This window comes from Nelumbo nucifera, chromosome 1 (genome assembly GCF_055504915.1).
Source record: "Nelumbo nucifera cultivar China Antique chromosome 1, China Antique-T2T, whole genome shotgun sequence".
NCBI lineage: Eukaryota > Viridiplantae > Streptophyta > Magnoliopsida > Proteales > Nelumbonaceae > Nelumbo > Nelumbo nucifera.
The window spans coordinates 77610325-77630396 of record NC_142649.1 but is presented as its reverse complement, the minus strand read 5'-3'; the positions used below and the strand labels follow the sequence as shown (position 1 = coordinate 77630396).

The window sequence follows — 20072 nt, the reverse complement described above, 5'->3', positions numbered from 1 at the left end:
AAATGCTGTGATTATGCATATCAATACGCATCACAACTATTTAGTTGGTCCAACATACTATCAAGATCTGTAAGTAGGATGAATCCAATAATGTGCTCCAACTTTTATAGACATACCATCTGGAAGATAAAGGAGAATAGCTTCATCTTGAATGAAAAACAGTAGCTACTAACTGACAAGCAGCAAATTTTAAGATTTATTTGATCAACCAGAGGGACGTCAATCATAAAATAATAAGGGTACATTCCTTGTAAGGGTATTTTTGTAATCCTAAGCTACTTAGAATCTTTTTCAAGATTGTTATGTTGGGAGGGGAGCTGACAGCCCTAGCATTCATATCTTCTCTAATTCTTGGTTCTCCACTCTTGTACCCACACCAAAACTTTTTCAAAACTTAGACTAAATCACAAACTCTCATGTCCCCACAAGACCACTTTATCCAGTAAAGTATTTTGTGATAAAATCCATCTTCAACAACAAAAAACATGGGTCTGGGATATGAAGAGAGTTAGATGTTCAATTGGGGTGAGAAACCTATTACATGGAGAAATAGATATTCCCTCAAAAGCATATCAATCAAAGAGTACCAGCCAACATTTTTCAAGTCTTTTAGTGTTAAAGCAAACTACTTTTAATTTGTCACTCTTTTATTATATTTCTCTTAAAGATCATTATCATAGTCAACCAGTACCCATTTAGGCTCTGACCCATCCAAGAAAGGGCCAACCAATAGAAAACTAAATATCAAATGCTTATGCTTGCTCATTATAGCACCAAGGACATAAAATTTATGGAGTTTATGCATAGAAATATCTCTCCCTTGATTTTTCTATGGTAACATTCATATATCAGTATAAACATGCAACTAGAATTACAAGTTATGCAATCATCTCAATTCTCATTCATGATATACCTTGCATTCTCATTTCAAAATGATGGTCCTAATGCAAAAAAAAAGTGAAAATTATCACACCATGAGAAGTTTTTCTTCTAACCTGTGCAAGACGAGTTCCATGTCCCTTTGGAGCAAGTAAAATAAGCCCCTGCCAAGCATCCCTAAAACCAACAATCTCAAGAAGGCCATCATCTACATATGGAAGGGTCAAGCCTCTCTGTAGAGTATAATCCAAGAAACTTTTGTTAAAAAATATAAGCAGAAATACTTTTTTTAGAGAAAAGTAACAAATCAATTGGGTAAACGTAATTGCAGTATGGAAATGGCATTGATACTGTTGATTTTCCAAAACAAGTATTAAAAAGTAGAACTCACATCTAGTTCTTTCTTCTTATTTGGTGTTCCCCATGGATTAAGTCCACCAGAAAAGCTAGGCAAGTTGAGACAGACAATTGACCTAATGCTGTATATCAAAGACAGGTAATTTATTAGACTAACCATGAAGATATACCTGCACAGAGAATAGAACTACTCATGTCTGGATAAGAAGTGTAAATATTTAAGTTCATTCTTGTGGTGCTAAAAGAATATACTGATGAGAGAGAGCTTTAAAAAAAATAACTTATAGCACATTGGATCTTCACAATTCACATAGAATACACAGCCTCAACAGAAAGTAACAATTATAATGTCAATACCCTGTGTCAAAATATTTAAGTAAAATATGCTCTCACAATGTACATATAATGAAGGAACCAAGTGATCAGATATTGGATTTCTTGAATTTTATATGTTGTATATTTAAATAATGTAGACGTTATGGTCATTTGCAAATTTTATGTGAGATTTGGCCAGGTACTCTTGTCTAGTCATAGTCTTGTTATTTAGTTTCTTTGGAGTTTGGACTGAAGTTAACTAATGGCAAAATAGATATTGTTGTGTCCAGCCTTTGACTGTTTGGCTGACCCTAGAGAGTCTATATATGTGTTTACCATTGCAAAAATGTATTTGAGTGAAATTTTCTAAATATTGTGTTTATGGTAGCTGATTCTCATGAACCGACTGACTCTAGGTGCCCATTGAGTTATTATAGGTTTCTTCTCTCTTGTTTTTATTTTTTCTCTACAAGCTTTCTGTTCTAGCATAAATGAACTACTAAAGATCTAGTGGAAAGCATTCAAGAGCATTCATTCAGCATCCCTAAAGAACAGAAATTGATCAGGTATATTGTATTTCAGTTTACATCAAAACCCAAATTTTTCTTGTTTTAGCATAAATCAACTACTATAATATAAAAGGCAGAATGGAATGGAAAAACAGGATTCATGTAGCCGACCCCATATAGTTGGGATAAGGCTTCGATGATGATGATGATATAATAGAGATGGCTGATAGTCATAGCAAAAGTACTATCATAGCATTTTACAATATGTTATCAAAAGCCTGGTGACTGTCAATGCTATATGGGACAGAGTTTTGGGCAGTCAAAAAGTAGCATATTCAAAAAATGAGCATAGAAAGTGTGTGGATATTGAAACGGAAGAATGGAAAAAAAAAGATAAGATTAGAAATGAGCATATTCATGGAGACTTAACAGTTGACCAAATAGGTGATAAAATGAGGAAATGCAAACTAAGATGGTTTGGGCATGTGCATACAAAACCAAGTGTAGCCTAGCAACTTCATGCAAGTTGAAAGGTTTATAAGAGCCAGCAGCAGGCCAAAAGAAACAAGGTTGAAATAGCAGAAATTATTCCAACCATAAATATTGCCATAGATGGAGTGGAATGGGAATACAGGATTCAAGTAACCCACCCCATATAGTTGAGATGAGGTTTTCCTCTTGTTGTTTATTAAAAGCTAGAGTGTCACAGTGACAAATAACAGATGGCAGAGATTGTAGAATTTCCATATTTTAGTGCACATTTGACCTCAATCTGGTAAATATCTAATTAATATTCTGTTATCAGTATTCTATTATATTTTGTTAACAATGAAAAATGTAAAATTGATAGGAAATGGATGACCACAACAATATTAAAAGTGGGGGTGGGGGTGGGGGCTATAGGGGTAAGTCATATTCTGTTGATGACCTTGAATATTTCTGCTTCTTTCCTCGTCTTTTTTCTCTTGCTATCTTAAATTTATAAAAAGAAAAAAAAAACAAAAAAAAAAGCATAACTTACCTGTAAAAAGAAACAACAGGAAGGCTCCAGTTGTTTCGTGAAGAGAAACCGAACACATAAAACTCTAATTATGTAGCTGAGAAAAAGAATATGAGGTGTAAGGAGTAAATTCCTCATTAGGCAAGCAACCAAGTGCTGCTCTAAATGTCAGGGCACCCCCATCTAACAGACCAATCAAAAACCTGTACTGCATCAACCAAAGCCAGCTGTACTAGTTCATTGACAAGATTAAGGCTCTTTTTCTGACCACCCAAGATTGATCAATACAGCCATTTGATCTACTGGACCAGGGAGCCCTAGTGTATTAGATTAATATCATTTGTAGAATAAAGGTATTCTTTTCCTGCTACTATTTCTATATCATGTGGATTCCCCTTCCCCTGCCCCCAATTTGTCCAACCATTTAATTGCATAAAGCCAATTGATCAAGCCATTTAATTAGCCCTAGATTCCCTGGTTCTCTCTCAAATTTATCTATAATTTTAACCTAAGTTGTTAATTGTCCCTTTCCTCCAATTGATCCATATCACCCTTTTTCATCCTTAATTCTAGACTATACAGTTCTCACACTTCATGGTTATTTTAACCATTTGACAGGACAATAATACTTTTGTATTCTCCAGTATCCAGTGCAACTTATGATTTCCACACCCCTTCAAAGCTCCATTGAATTAACAGCCTCCAGAACAAAGTTGAGATATCCCATTTGGCACCGGATGCCAAATGTGCATTAGCAATATGGAAAATCACATTTTTTGGCATTGAGCATGGTATGGGATGTCTAGTAAGTTCAAGATTTAGCTATATAAAAACTAGAGATGCGACTTAAGTTGGACCTAGGGTTAACATAGGCAGAGAATAAACCATTGAAAAGCAGGAGAGTAATGGACCATGTTGCAAAATTGATAACCAGATTTTTTTTCTATCAGTTGAAATTGATAGCCAGATTGACCATGAGAACACCTTCCAAGTTTATTAAAAGTTTATTAGCATGTAAAAGTTCCAAAGAGAAAAGGTAGTTGATAAAAATTATTGTTCTCTAATAGAAGATACAAATCAGAAATAAATACTCTTTTTCCAAAGAAACTCCTTAATGTATTAGCATATAGACAACATTTCCTTCACATAATCAACCACATATATTTTCTCACCTTCTTATAATAAAACAGGTCGTAATACTGCATATAAGTAGCATTGCTTCAAGCTACCAATATACGAAACAATTAACCTGAGCATATTTCAATCTTTTCCAGGTACCACCATGATAATTATAGAAATAAAGTTTAACAATTATATGGAAGCTGAAACTTTAGAAAGTTCAACTGAATGGCATATTAACAAATCCATTAATTTCACCTGTGAGGAATGTGGAGATCTTTCCAGTGACCATGTCTCTTCATGATCTTAACCTTTGCAAGATTTGCTATGTTCCTGCATATATATTAACTCATTCATTTTCCTTATACAAGAGACCTAGATGATACAAGATATATTATTGCAACAACAGATTCCCAAGACGTAAATGATTTCATGACAACTATATAGTGTGCATTAAGGGTGCATGATCCACTTAAAACATATCCAGAGAAAGTATCCTCATTCTTCTATTAAAGTATTAAGTCATATCTTCCATTAAAAAATGAGTTATCAAATTTGCATGCTACTTTTGGGTACAATGTGATAATCTAATAGTTATGTGTTTTTCCCTATTGCCATTTCTTGGCCAGTGTGGAAAGAAAGAAAATGTCAGGCTTTTGAGGGAAAGACTATCCCAGTGGAAGCAATCATCAATCATTGGGAAGATAGAATGATCCCTGACGAGATGGGCTGGGACTTCTAACCTTTTTGTGGGGATTCAATTTTCAAATTTTAGAGACCACTAGTCTTCAATTATTTTTTATCTTCCACTTCTTTTTGTATTCACTGCGAATACATAGAGTCACGTATTTTTGTAAAGAATTGAGGGTTTCTCACCAACCATTGCAGTAATACAAATACGTATTTACCATTTATCAAAAAAAATAACATATACTTGTTTTTAAGTATAGTTTTATTCCATTTTTATTTATTGGTGGTATTAGGTGACAAAACATGAGTGTTAATGATATCATTTCTCAGGTGACAAGCAGCTTACTTCTTCCCAATGAGAAGAATATACTTGTTCATGAAGTACCTCCGATCCAAATATCTACTCATGTGCAGCATTTTTCTTTTTTTTTCATTATTATTTTGGATTGGTTTGGATTTGCTGCACTTTCTTTCTAAAGGTAATGAAAAATATTAACCGTCTTCTTTGAGAAAGAATTTTCTTATCTCCATAAGAAGATTAACTGATTTCTAGAGATCCTAATGTGAGGTTCGGATACCTTTCTCTTTCAAGGTTTGTTGTCTAGAGCCCTATTGATATGGTTCTACTAAAATTTATATGCTACCCAATCCATAATGCAGCAAATCCCTTCTGCTTCTCCTACCCTGAGTCACAATTTCAACTGATAATATTTTTAAAAAAATAAGCAACAATTGAATAGCCAACTAGAATTATGCAGTAAATAACAAAAACACCTCAGGGTCAAAAATCTACATTTACCTGTGTGCATATATGATAAGAATTAATAGGAAAAAAATAAGAGCAATGGTATTTCTCATAAACACAAACAGTTGTATGAGCTATGAACTAAATTACCCACCGTGAAGAAGGATGAAAAAGAGAAGCACAAAACCATCCTTGTGTACATCCAAGCTTTGCGTAAGTACTCTGATCAAAATAAAATCCATAAGTGCACATATTCCCTATAAATATTTGATGGAATGCATTGCATGAGTCGCACTACCAATAATACAATGAATTCATATACTTCAATAGACTGATGCAAGCAAGAAAAATTATGTTGACTGGAACAAAATAAAGGTAGCCCAATGCACAAGCCTCCCGCCAATGCGAGGTCTGGGGAGGGATAGATTTACACAACCTTACCCCCGCATACAGAGAGGCTGTTTCCAAGATTTGAACTCTGGTTACCCAGGTCACAATGAAGCAACCAAACCTTTGCGCCAAGGACCACCTTCTTATGTTGACTGTAACTAGGAAAAGAAAAAATAATACATGCCTCCATGAAGAATAACGAAAATAGGAGCAAAAAACTGTACTTTGTTCATCCAAACTTTACATACTGATAAAAATAAAACCTCCAAAGGGTCAACCATGTAATTGGTCTTAACTCGAAACTCAAAATCCTAAAAGATTTACATTGCTCAAGACTTTTAACCATCTGATTTGAACATTATACTTTTTCCAGTGAGGCCCATGAAAATATGATGGTCGATTTAGCTACCCAGTTATGCTGGTAATCAAAATCAAGGTTCTAGATTGTAGTTCAACAATCATTTGCATAGTTAAAAGAAAAAGTCTATTATAAATACAACTATGATTGCAGTAAATGTTGACTAAAAAAATCCAAATACAGAAGATAAAATAAAACTATACCTGATTAACTAGCTGATTCTTAAATTTCTCAGGATGCAACTTCCGCTCAGAATGAAATGCATATGATACTTGGGCATCCATTCCTGTAAAAGAGTAACATAATTTTTCTTGTCTCAAAAACTATTTTAATTTAATAGCATACTCAGTTGCTACTTACCAAGTTGTGCTGGAATTCTATAACAGAGTTCTACCATACATCTCATTACAATTCCAGGAAAAAAACTTAATTTGTGCAACAAAAATACACTAAACTAATAGGAAGAGCTGCCTGCACCATTCTAGATTAAAAAAAAAAAGGTACTCTGTAGCTTACGTTAACAGACACAAACAAGCATTCATTTTATATAAAATCATAATCATATAGCTTTTATCTACATATATGCATTTTCCTATCGTAGTTTCGGCATGTATATTTTGGCTATATAACATGGATACTGGTATTAGTGTAGCTGACACAGGTAAAAGGTGTCAGACTAGGCAAGCAAAAAAGAATAAAATTTCAAGACTCACCTTCTATTCAAGTTATATTTTTTTATGATAATTTTTATTTTTATATAACTAATTAGATAATTGACGGACAAGAAAAGCCAAACTTGGATACATAAATCAATGAAGAAAAAACAGCAACTATATTAAGTATTGTGAATTTATCATTCATGTCTAGAGTGTTCTACCTCTCCCTAATACAAATAATTTCAACTGTGTCCAATACGTTTGTTCCCAACAAAAAGCTCTATTTTTTTTTTTTTGAAACTGGTCCCTTACAAACTGCCCTAATCAAGAAATCAGAAGGATCTCCAGGAGGAGAAAATTGGACTTTGAAGAACAAAGCATACGAGAAATATTAATACCCCAAGGGATTAGAAGACCGCAACTTACTATCAAGAATGGAGAAATCAAAACACTCACCTTCCATAGAGTTAAAGAGTTTCAAGAATACATAGTTTCACAATCCCTTTGACCCCTCCTAAATTGAGATTCCAAGAAAGCCCATATTATGAGGACAAAACACATAGGGAAATAGTTGCAAACTTGTTGGATGAGATGGCATATGGGCTGGGGTATTGGAACAACTTTGCATGTGTGTGTGTGTTTCCTTTTTTTCAGTTTCTATTTTTTGTTAGATCAATGATCAATTATTGAAACAGGTAAAATCTAGTGTGAGAACGTCGGTTCAAGTAAGGGTGGCTGCTTTGTGTGAAAATTCAAAAGTCAGGACCAAACCCAGTCTAGCCCTCCCAAGATTCTAGATAACTGGAACCAACATTAGCTAATGTCCTTTTTTGGTTTCCTAACACAGTTTTTACAACTGATAACCAGAGGTAGATGCATGATATAGCTAGCAAACTTAAACTGGATGTTGGAAGTTAAAACAGCTGTTCTATGCCTCAAGGAACCTGGAAGAATGGACAACCTCAAGCAGGCAGATTATTATTTCCTTCTATGATAGAAAAAGTTAAAAGCAATTTCCATTAATGTATAACTGCCTTACTCCAAAAGATTTCAATTGATAAGAATGGAACTGCCCAAGTAGGCTTTTTAGTACTTGGTTGTAAGGAATGTAAGCATGGTTCTAAATACTTTCTGTCGCTAGCTGATCAATAAGTTAAAAGCTGAGTGCTCTAATGAGGTCAACATAGATCCTATGAGTTACCAATTCTTCAGAAGTTTTAAGATAAACCAATAATAACTTAATAATGCACTGAAACAAATGGAACTTTCCGATTTTGAACTTCTAATTATTTTCAATGCAAAAAAAAATCGTAAGGAAAATAATATAACCCAAGTATGGATTCACACAATGGAAATTCATACCCATACTAAAGTAGTTCCAAAATCCTCCACGAAATGTGTGACAACCTTCCTGAAGGGAGGTCAACAAAACAGATTGTTAGTATGGAAGTAAATAATGTCATATTCATACTTCACTTGAGACAGGATCTTCAAAAGAAGGTAATGATCAGTTATTTTAGTAAACTCAAGAAGGATTTTTCCAACTATTTGGGATCAGCACTCAACAATTATTTTATCCAACAAAGTAATCATTTTTCCTTCTACATTCTCTGTTTCATTTTCAGATGCACAGAAGTTTAAGAGTACCTCCCAGAAACTAAGGCTTTTAATATAAATTAGAAATAATGCATTAAGGTTGGTTTGTTAAAGTATGGTCATTGAGGTTTTGGGAAAATTTTAATGTATGTAGCAAGCTTATTTTCTTCTTTTAGGATTGGAACATCACGCTACTGCATTTGTGTTCTCTTTGAACGTGTAAAAAATAGGCAGTCCAGTGCTCAAGGCTCCTGCCAATGTGGGGTTTGGCAAGGGACAGATGTAGACAGCCTTACCCATGGAGGATACACAGAGAGGCTGTTTCCAAGATTTGAACCCTGGTCACCCAGGTTGAAACTTGCAATGGAGCAACCCAACCGTTGTGCCAAGGCCCACCCCCTCTCTTTGAACATGTTAGGCCATAATTAGAATGACAACTCTTGATTATCCAACAAAAGAATTAATGACAAATTTTTGGGGATCTTTTAGATTTTGCAGGTCAATGACAAACAAATCCTACTACAAAGAGAATGTCTTGCTTAGAATCTATTTCAAGAAGCTCAGCCAATTCATCAACCCATAGAGGGACTGGATCACAAATCAGTGTTAACAATTCAAAATACTAAAAAATATAATAGAGAGAACAGCAAGAACTCGATATTCAAAAAGAAACCCTAACCTTCAAACTATAGATCATCCAACTCAATAGAATTCTTTCTGGTTCATCATCTTCTAAAATCTAAATATTCAAACTTTGAATTACAAAAAATAATAATACGTGTAAGTGACCCTTGAAAAATAGGAAATACATCAAATAAAAAAAAAACCATTCAAGCAGGTATAAAAAGGAGAAACCAAGCAACTACAAGAAGAAGATGAAATTTTATGGAGAGCTCTCCCCTTAAGGGCTGCAAAAAGAACTTTTGCATAGCAGAAAATAAATTACCAAAACGTGATAATTGATTCAGATGCATCAAGCACAAAGGATGAACAATCACATGTCATCAAAGCCTGGGACTCAACCAGAATTTAAAATGTCCATCTCCATGAAAATGTCGACCACTTGGAAATTTAGAAATGTATTAGAAATATTGGAAATTTCCTGTTGAATTATTATAAAACTTTAGAACATTATAAATTTTAATCTTGGGGCACTAGGTGCTCCCCTTTGTAAATCAAGTTTTTTCTATTAATAAAGTTACCAGATGCCAATCAAAAATGTATTTTATTCTATTTACTTAATATAAAAAGTATGATTTTTCAAATTAATTTATTTCTCATGTTATTGCATTGTTTATCCTTTTATGGAGTTTAAAATATTGGAACAGCCTCTATATCTAATTATACTATGCATAATTAGAAATGTTTTCACAAAGTAAAATAAGTGACTAAAAAAATGCAACAAAGGGCTGCTTACCATGTTCAGTGAATCTGTTTGAGAGACCCGATGAAATGCATGCAGAGACTGTGGTAACTCCAGAGGTGGAATGGGATCACAAGAACCTTCTTCAGGAGCTCTCATCCTCATGATAATATGCCAGCTGATATATTTTGGCAATATTAATAACAGAATTACTAAGAAGTAAGAGAACAGAAGAAGGGAGCAAAAATACAGTAATAGGATATTGCCAAATACAATTCTTACCAGGCAATACTATCCATAGGTTCCTTTTAGTGTTTTCCTACGAAAGCTCAAAATGTTGTATTTTTCATACCCATACAATTACAGGGTACAAAAAAAAATGCACTTAGTTTTTTGGGTTTATGAATTTCTGTTAGAAGTGTATCAAATTTTATGTTTAAATGTGACTTCTATGATAGTCAACTTATTAGGTTTGTTGTTTTCTATGGAAAATCTCTTCATTTGATTAAGAAAACTGCACCTTGGACATATAGATAAATGTCTGTGCTAGAGAACACCAGTTGTTGGTTCTAGGGCTGTTCATCAAACCGATGAAACTGATGAAACCAACCAACCGACCCAACTCAACCTGAGTTGGTCGGTTTTCTAGTATTTTCAGTTGGCACTGGTTCAGCTATTGTGCTAAATCGAGAGGTTGGGTTAGGGGTGTAAACGGATCAAATGCGAATCGGATCAGGCAATATCCGAATTCGAATCCGATTAAATATTCGAATATTCGATTCGATTCGATTCGAATTCAACTAATTAAGTATTTTAGGTAATTAATAAATATTTAAAATAAATATTTTATTTATATAAAGTATATAAATATATAAATTATTTATATAATTTAATTATAATATATATAAATTATATAAAACATTTAAAAAATTTATATATTATATAAAGAATTAAATAATCGATCGAATTCAGATATTTATCAAAGCGAATCAGGTCATATCCAAATTCGACCGGTTAGATATTCGAATTATCTGAATTCAATTCGATTATGTCGAATCTCGAATTCGAAATCAGATTTTTGAATACCATTGACACCCCTAGGTTGGGTCGGTTTTAATATTTTATATTTTAAATTTAAATTTTTTTAATATGGGAAAGTGGGATATTCCCAAATTTCCTAGTGTAAAATATTTTATATTGTAAGTTTTAATTTTTTTAAATTTAATTTTTTAATAATGCCATTGCAATACTTTAAATTTAAATTTAATTTTTAAAATTTAAATCTTTTGAACCGAGACCAAACCGAAAACCTATTCAAGCCAATACAACCCGTGTTGGCCAGTTTTCAATAATGGTCGGTCGGTTTCGAGTGACCAACTCCCCAACCTGACCAGGTCAGTTCGGTTGGCCAAACAGCCCGCAACCAAACTAAACCAACCTGTGAACACCCCTAGTTGGTTCAATTGTAAGATAAGTGTAGAAAACCTAATCCACAAGCTCCCCTATCTGAGGAACAATTTGGATTGCCCATGTTTCTCCACCATGTGCAAAAATTGGTGGATCATCTAGAGGAGGAAAAAACAAAAAAATATACTGACCTGACTAGGCTACAGAAAATTAGCAATATCCCAAACAATGAATCCTCCAACACATTTCAGGTGAACATATTTATCAGAGAATGGATATAACCCATTAAGGCCGCATTTGGGAGTGCTTCTCCAACAGGTTTTTTGTGCTTTTAATGTTGAAGAAGCCAAAACTCAAAAGCCATTCAAAAATCGTTTGGCAAAAAAGCACAAAACAGATTTTTGCATTATTGATGCTGACTCAGTCAACTACTGTAACTGATTATTTGTAAAACCGCTGCAACTACTATTCTGTGATTTTATAAATGAATTAACTCTCTTGAGACATCTGAGTAGTCTTTCTTTAAATCATTTCACTGTTACGGTATACCCTGCTAATCATTTCTCTGTTTCTGCATACTCTGATATGCATCAAAAAAAAATTTGAAAAAGCAGGAAAAACTCATTTAGCTTTTTACATTTGCAAGAAGCTACTTTGAACAAAAAGCTGGTGACTAGCCAAACACTAAAAAGTGTTTTTTCAAAAATCCTAATTCAAAAAAGTGGCTTTTTCAGAATCCCATTTAGGCCAAAAAAGCACTCCCCAAATGTGGCCTAAATAATTTAAGCCTCACTAGATGTTTGTTATCCAACCATACACCTTTCATCCTAAAAGTCAGGCAAGTTGACAACTATGTAAAAGTTCCATAAGTTATCTTCCTAGCAATTTTGCCTGGCCTTGCTGCAAGATACACTCTAAATTCTATGATACTCTGAAATAAACTAAGTCCATGCAGAAGTTAATGAACTTATTCCATCATACCAAATAGGAAATCCTTTTTCATTTCAGATTTAGTTTATGCCAAGTTCCTTAGTGCACTTGGCAAAAACAAAAATAAATTTCAGAAGTGGGAAAGAACAGGAATAAATAACATTAAACATATTCCAAGTTGACTAAGGCCAGAAATACCTGTCTATTTTCATTTCTTTTGCTTCCATTACTTGCTTCAAGAACAACTTCACAGACTCCTTATTTGTGCCAGGATTCTTTTTTCCCTGCATGCTAGTAAAGCACAGTTTAAGCATACCTCATTTAGGCTTCAAATAATCAATACTGACCTAAGATCTATTACAAAACATTATGATGTTGTTACCACAAATGGATATTGTGGATCTGATGATAAGTGTAACTCCAAGGTTGCTTGTGTGTGCATAAATCCACCAATATGAATGTAGAAAGAAATGCAGTTTCCTTGTACAAAATTCAAACGACCTGAGCATTGGTCTCAATAGATTTTAATCATGAACCATAGAATGTTTGCATACAAAAAATGATATATGTGTTCTTAGGAAAATGCACGAAGGAGAAACAAATGCTGCTCCCTAATTCCTAGTATATGCACCTATATGAACAAAAAGTATTATGTGACTCTTGCATTTCTAATTAACAAAAGATAAAATCAAAACAAGGAAAAGAAGATATGTCAAGTGAGAAGGAATGCAGCTAAAGTTGAAGAAATGAAATGCAACCCAATATATTGACTCATTATTGTCTGCATTGATATCTGCAGTAATTTGAAAACCATCTTGTAAAACCATTATTAAAATAGCACCATAGTAGATATTCTTACCCAACCAAATGAAAATGGAAGGTTGTTCCCAGTTCCCAGTGGCACAGTAGCGATTGGGGGTGGCTTAGATAGTTTAAGATCAGAAACAACTCCAAGCAGCCAACTATCTGTACCATCCCCACCTGCAACCTAATCAGATATGCACATGAAAAGAGTAAAAAAAACATCAAGACATCAAGCATCATATGCCATTGTAACACCATTTTCAGCCCAACTTACTATTAATCTCAATCTTTTCTCAACTTCAGCAGCAAAACCATCTCCACTGATCTTAAGCTTTTCTAATTTGACATAAATCTTGTTTAGAACCTTTTCAGGAGCTTCTTCACTCAAATCAAAAACCTGAAAGTTCCCATTGCAAAAATAAGTATACCCATCTTTGAACTTACAGAATCTTTCTCAATTTTAAATATATGGCCCAAAAGTGTAGCTGCCTTGTCAGTAAAAACCTACTGTACATTGGCAATACCTGATCTTTGTTGAGAAGATCATGATATGTTTCAAGCAAAGACCCACCAAGCTGACCACCACTTCTGGAGTTTATGAACACCAATACAGGGCAGGCAGGGATATAGGAAACAGGTTCAACCTCTAAGTCGGGCACAAGAATGTAACTCGGGATATAGAAGTCTCTCAAGAAGTGCTCAGATTTACAATCACCCATAGTTCTTTCTGAACTGCAATGTTACATTGCAAAAGATCATCAACCTTGGAAATTTAGAAAATCTGCATGAGACAATGAAATAGATTGAAGCAACTACAAGAGGGAAAAATAGTACAAGCACCAGAACATATAAAGCACCAAAAGAAATAGCAGAAACAACTAACAATCCCTGAATGTCTGATCCCCAAAAATAACCAACCCTATGAACTTACCCTCTAGCAAGGCCTCTTGGCAAAGGAATTGGCTAACCTTAGAATCCATTTAGAGTTCACTCTGGGCACCAGAACTCTTTATTATCAATGAAAAAAAAAAGCTGTTGAAATTATCAAAATTGAAGTACAGATATGACAAACACAGAATTACATGATGCTCAATCATGGGAGCACAACCATCCTTTTTTAAAGGCTAACCCACAACTAAAATAAACCGGGATCTTGCCTCCCTGATAACATATTTCAAACTCCATGCCGATTCTGCACCACAATGCATCCAGCTAACAAGCTAGGAGTAGCTATCAACCTCAAACCTAACAAAACCCAAAAAGAGCATCATCTTAAAAACCCAACCTCAACCTCAACCATCTTCTCAATAACTGTCATCATTTCCATCTCAAGACTACTGCAGAAAATTCTAGGGTCCTCCAATTTATTTACTCCATAGGATCACACTTGACTTCTCTTTAATATCATTTTCCTTCTCCTGGCAGGAGGTGAGAAGAAGCTAGTATCCAACAAACCCCAGATATCATCCAGGAGTTGCCACTGGAATCCAAAGAGTGGTTTGAAATAATTTCATGTCTTAAAGGTATAACATGTAATAACAGATTAACCAATTCCCTGCTTACCTTGAACAGGACACACATGTGAGGAAAATTCCAAGTCCTCTGTCATGTTTACAACATCTCACATTTACAAGTCTTATTTGTAAAAGGAAAGGTCTAACCATATATAGCTTTTGAAATTTATTAAACAAACTGTACGATTAGTCAATTAGACACTTGTTTCAACTTTCAAGAAACTTAAGTGTCTATTATGACTGAGTGTCCACACCCAAGAACCAATAGCCTTGGGATAAGTAAAGACATCTTTGACAATTGAATGAGATAGCAAGGCTTTCATGATAAGAAAAAAAAAAAAGAACCAACAGGATAAAATATAGAAATCTTTATCACTACAGAAATTCCTTTTTTTGATTGTAGAGCAAAAAATTATTAATAAAATGAAAAAGAAATTTTACAAAAGTAAAACAATGTTGAGAGAACTCTTCAAAAAGTGAAGATGTATCTCTTGCCCAAACGCTTTTTGAAATAAAATGCAACCTACATTGTGAAATCCTTTTTTCTTTCCTGATAGAAGAGTAAAATTCATTAATGAAATGAAAAAAGAGAATTTACAAGAATGAAAGAGTGTTGAAAGAACATTCCAAAAGGCAAAATTGCCTCATCCAAACACTATATCAAATGGTACACAAGACTGTATTATGGGAAATCTCCCCACCACAAGTTTTTCCCAACCCATACTAATAACAACACATCTGAAGGACAGAAAGGAGACAGGAGGAATTCTAATGCATATTCCAAGGGTATACCACAGTGACATTGTTGGTAGAACCACTATCTTCACCCATTATTTTGAAAACCATACTGCTGAACTCTCCAAAAAATTCCCACAGCCATTTTCCTAGAGGGAGCATGTTTATATCCTTCATTATCCTATACATAAGTCGCCATCCACTATCATTTTACAACAATCTCCAGTTATTAAGGTGGTCTTCTTAAGTTTCATGACATCCCAAAAAAGATCGTCCACAACTTTTTCCACTGTCTTATCACCTTGATAGGAGCTTTAAAGACTAAGAATAAACCAGCAGTTAGAGAAAAACACTTAGTTAGGATGATCCTTCCCCCCTAAGGAGATGTAGTTCTTCTTTCATGCCACCATCTCTTCCAAAAAAATAAATAAAAAAAAAAAAAACTTTCAATTATCTCATTCCAGAAATTTATTGATCTCCAAGAACAAAACCAAGGTACTCATGTGGCTACTCAAAGATTTCACATCCATGCATTTAGCATGCTCCTTATTCCTTAAGTTATCCATTCTCAAGGTTTATGCCTGAAATGTTGTTTGCTAAGTTCACCTTGAATCCTAAAATCCTTTTAAAACAAGTGGACATGGCTTTCAAGTTCCTAGTACCATTCTCTTGATACTACTGGCAAAAGATGATAGTGTCACCTAAAACTTTAAATCTGTACAACCATATTGCCCTCCACTACGCTAAAAACCACTCTGAATGTCAAGCCCATTGACATAATTAACTAGCCTACTGATGAAGGGTGATTTGGCTCAACCTAGCAAGAAGGGGACACGTGGGCGCGATCTGATCAAGGGATGACAGATCAGCCTGGCAAGCCTAGTTCGCAACATTTGGAGCTCGGGTATTCAGCCACCTCGACCCAAAACCCACTTCGGTGTAGAGGCACCTTGGCATCCAATCCAGTTCAAGACTAAAAAATCGAAGTACCAGCTCAGAGCTAATGACCCAAATCGCCACGTAACCGACTCCAGAGGCCTCTCCAACAGATCCCAAGTTTCTCGAGATCACAATGAGCTAACATATCCCAACTTTTCCGAGATCACGATGAGAACTCGTCCCGACTCCGCCAGAGTCGGAGGTGAAACGATAAGCCTTATCTACATACTACTTCTTCAAAAGCATAACGAACCTTATCTCCACACCCCGGAGATCCCGGAGCTCTTTCATGAGACCCACGATTACTCCAGTATATAAAGACAGAAACCTCAAGGCAAAGGTACGCGTGATTACTCTACTCTCTAGCACTCAAGCTTTCAAGCATTCAGCTCGCATTTACAGCATACTTACTGACTTAAGCATCGGAACGACCTCGCCGGGTTAGCTACCCCAGGTTCTCTGATAGATTGTTTTGCAGATCGATCCAGCTCGCCGTCCACCTGGAGTCTGGATCGCCCTCCAGCTAGGAGTAGTCAGATCGCGCACCATCACCTACGAATGTGATTTTCAATCTATGAACATCTTTAATTAGTTGGGGGGGCCTTGGCACAATGGTTGGGTTGCTCCATTGCAACCTGGGTGATCAGGGTTCAAATCTTGGAAACAGCCTCTCTGTATGTGCAGGGATAAGGCCACAAACATCTATCCCTCCCCAGACCCCGCATTGGCGGGAGCCTCGTGCACTAGGCTGCCGAACATCTTTAATTAGTTTATGTAGTAAATAGTACATTGTATTAAAGGGATGAATTAACAAGAAAAGCAAGGGGTCCAAAAGAACTAGAGGGGTGTTTTCAGTAGACATCTATTCCTAGTTGTACACTGTTGATTTGGGAATGATGAATTCTGCATGGATCTTCCATGGACATAGGTATAAAGCGACAAACCACATAAATCTTACGCATTCTCCTCTTTGTTTTTTACTTTTTTCTTTCATTCTTTTTATTACCCTTTTCACAGCATTAAAGTGGATGATCAACCATCAACAATCAATAGGAAAATTAAACATTTATACCTACCTTATCTTTTGCCACTGGAGTTTACAAATAGATACATACAAGGCAGCAGTGACATATTATTTATATAATGCATGCATAAACTATATAAATTAAATCAGGTCAACATCAATAAGAGCTTAGGCTGTGTTTGGCAAGAGTACAAAAAGTGAATGCAAATTTGTTCATATAGATGCAAAACCGGTTTGGTTTTGCACTGAGAAATTTAGAGTATCCTGTTTGGTTGTGATGGCTGCAAACATGAATCTTGGGGCTGAAACCAACCTATTTTGCACTAACCAACTTTGAGTGCAAAGATTGTTTCCATCTTTTTGAAGCAAACTTTGCTCCCATTTTGAATCCAAAATTCTTACCAAATAACTGCAAAGCTGAACTTGAGTGCAAATTCACTTTAATTCTACATTTTCACTTTTACCAAACGCAACCTAAGATGTCCTAAAGAGAGATGCATAAAGGCTATGTTTGGTTTGAAGGAAAAGGTAGGGAAAGGAAGGGAAAGACAGGGAAACCAATACAAGGTTTGTAAAGGTTTCCTTACCTTTCCCTACATTTTCCTTCAAACCAAACATAGCCAAAGTGTGAACATAAAGATATTCCAACGCTCCACGCTATAAGCCAATTCCAAAATTCACATGCCACTTCTCATTGGCATCTGAACTGGCCAATTTGGATTCCGATGATAACAAATAAGAAAGTCAATCTATCACATTACGAACTTTGTTTTTCTATACCCTCTTCCTATAATAATCCAGATCATGGATACACCGAAGACTTAATCAGGAAGAAAGTATGATTTACCACATTCCATGAGAGATCAATTGGCATAAGAAAATTAGGTCATTTCAGTTTCTCGAGCCGAAACTGAACAAGCACATAATTTCCCTTGCAAAACATATAAACTAACCCACAAAAAATTTGCATCCCAAGAACATAAATCAACCGACAAAATTTTGGGGCATGGCTTGAGTTTCAAGCTGTTCTACAGGCACATAAATCAACCTACAAAATGTTACATCCCAAGAACAGAATGTCCCTTTTTAAGCATACAAATGAAACCTGTTTTTCAGGACCAAAACAATTGAAAGTAGTAACTTGACGGCGTTAGGTGACGTTTAGTCAACTTTGGTCCGGGGATCAGAAACTGCTTTTCTTTTTCTTTTTTTTTTCTTGGAAGGAAATCAATTCTTTTCTGTTGCCCAGAACAACAAAAAGGTTCCAACAAAACGTTACCAAAAGCCTTAGATTCATCAAATTCTGTGAGAACTTAATAGAGTAAACAAGAATCAGATGATTGTTCACGAGGACCCAATCCAATCGAGAAAAATAATGTCTGTCATTACCAATAAGAACGAATAATCTTCCTGAGCAGTATCTTGCATAATCTCATATGGTAAAAGAAAGATCGACGCACATCAAACGAAAAAGAAACAAACAAAAACGAAGATACATATTCCGGGAACTGTATCTCGGAAAATTCCACTTTTTCAGAAGCATATTAAGAAAGACAAAAAGAGAAAGGTGAAGAAAGGTGAATCCCAGAAAGGCTATTCACAAACAAAAAGAGAAGGGAAAACGAAAAGATAGGAGGAATTCGAGCAAAATAAAGAAGGGGAAAAAAGATGCAGCTTCATCATCGTTTCATTAATATAAAGAGAACAGATGCTTTACCGGAAAAACAAGTCAATTGCAGAGATCTGAAGAGAATTTCGATGGCTTTTCTAGTTAGAAGCGATTCATTGTACAAACGAACTTAAAAGGGGAGGGAAAAGACTTTTGATTCTATCCGAAGCAGAAAATTCAAGGAAAAAGCCGAAACGCGTTGTTTAACTTCAACATCCACCGCAAATAGGATCAGTAGCTCTTGATTTTTAGCTGAAAGGAAATTTTGTAATATCAACAAAGAACTGATTAATAGAAGATGGACGGACCTCAGACCAATCCTTCTCAAGAGTAGTAAAACAACAAAAACCAGTTAACACATGAGCAATCCTATTCTACGATCTTCGAATATGAAAAAAATTCAACGAAAATGAAGACCGCAGACAAGCGATAGTCAACTTTGAACTGGGATCTGCTCCTTACAAATCGCGCCTCACGTCTCTCCATAAATAATAATAAATACAAGGGTAAATTATAATGACCCCTGTAATATGGGGTATGTGACAAAGACCCCCTGTATTTTGTTTTGCGACAAACACCCTGTAGTATGACCGTGAGACAAAAACCCTATTCCGTTAGCCTTTTGTTTAACTTTGCCGTTGCAATATTTTTTAATTCTTGCAATATTTTTTAATTCCCATATTATCTTTATAATAACTATTGAACAATTGGAAAAAAATATTGTTCATCTTCTTTGACCTCATGATACACGAACAGCAGCGGCGGTAGCTATTGCAGTGGTAATGGACTTCCGTTAAAGTCCTCCCTCTCTCTGAGTGAGAGAAAGAGTAAACTAATAATATAGTGAGCTTTCCATGGTTTCTGCATGCAAGTTCGGATCATTACAAAAAGATGCATCTAGTGGACATAACTGGACCTTACTCACCACTAGGCAAAGCAAGTCTCGGTCTCCATGAAATCATTCTCCAAGAAGAACTCCGAGTTCCCTCTATCCAATCGACTATCAACAAACAATCCCCTCTGGGTCAAGGAGACTTCAAGACCAAAGTTCGAATCAAGTTAGGCCACTTTGT

At 35.2% G+C, this 20072-nt stretch overlaps 1 protein-coding gene across 6 annotated transcripts in view; it reads right to left on the bottom strand.

The window, feature by feature from the left end:
• LOC104605706 (diacylglycerol kinase 5-like) overlaps positions 1 to 19476 on the bottom strand; it is a 33608-nt gene extending 14132 nt beyond the window's left edge. For 2 of the 6 annotated variants that reach the window (XM_088886646.1, XM_010270571.3), the window contains exons 1-12: positions 19048 to 19467; positions 13643 to 13899; positions 13393 to 13515; positions 13174 to 13302; positions 12513 to 12598; positions 10032 to 10155; positions 8381 to 8429; positions 6566 to 6648; positions 5769 to 5836; positions 4438 to 4512; positions 1271 to 1358; positions 996 to 1112 (exon numbers count right to left, since the gene is read on the bottom strand). In XM_088886646.1, the coding sequence (XP_088742772.1) occupies positions 996 to 1112; positions 1271 to 1358; positions 4438 to 4512; positions 5769 to 5836; positions 6566 to 6648; positions 8381 to 8429; positions 10032 to 10155; positions 12513 to 12598; positions 13174 to 13302; positions 13393 to 13515; positions 13643 to 13837 (1137 nt within the window). In that variant the 5' untranslated portion in view covers positions 13838 to 13899; positions 19048 to 19467. Of the gene's footprint in view, positions 1 to 995; positions 1113 to 1270; positions 1359 to 4437; positions 4513 to 5768; positions 5837 to 6565; positions 6649 to 8380; positions 8430 to 10031; positions 10156 to 12512; positions 12599 to 13173; positions 13303 to 13392; positions 13516 to 13642; positions 13900 to 19047 lie in introns of all 6 variants that reach the window. The other 4 variants (XM_010270569.3, XM_010270568.3, XM_019199176.2 and 1 more) reach the window with 4 other exon arrangements.
• Positions 19477 to 20072: the final 596 nt, after the last annotated feature.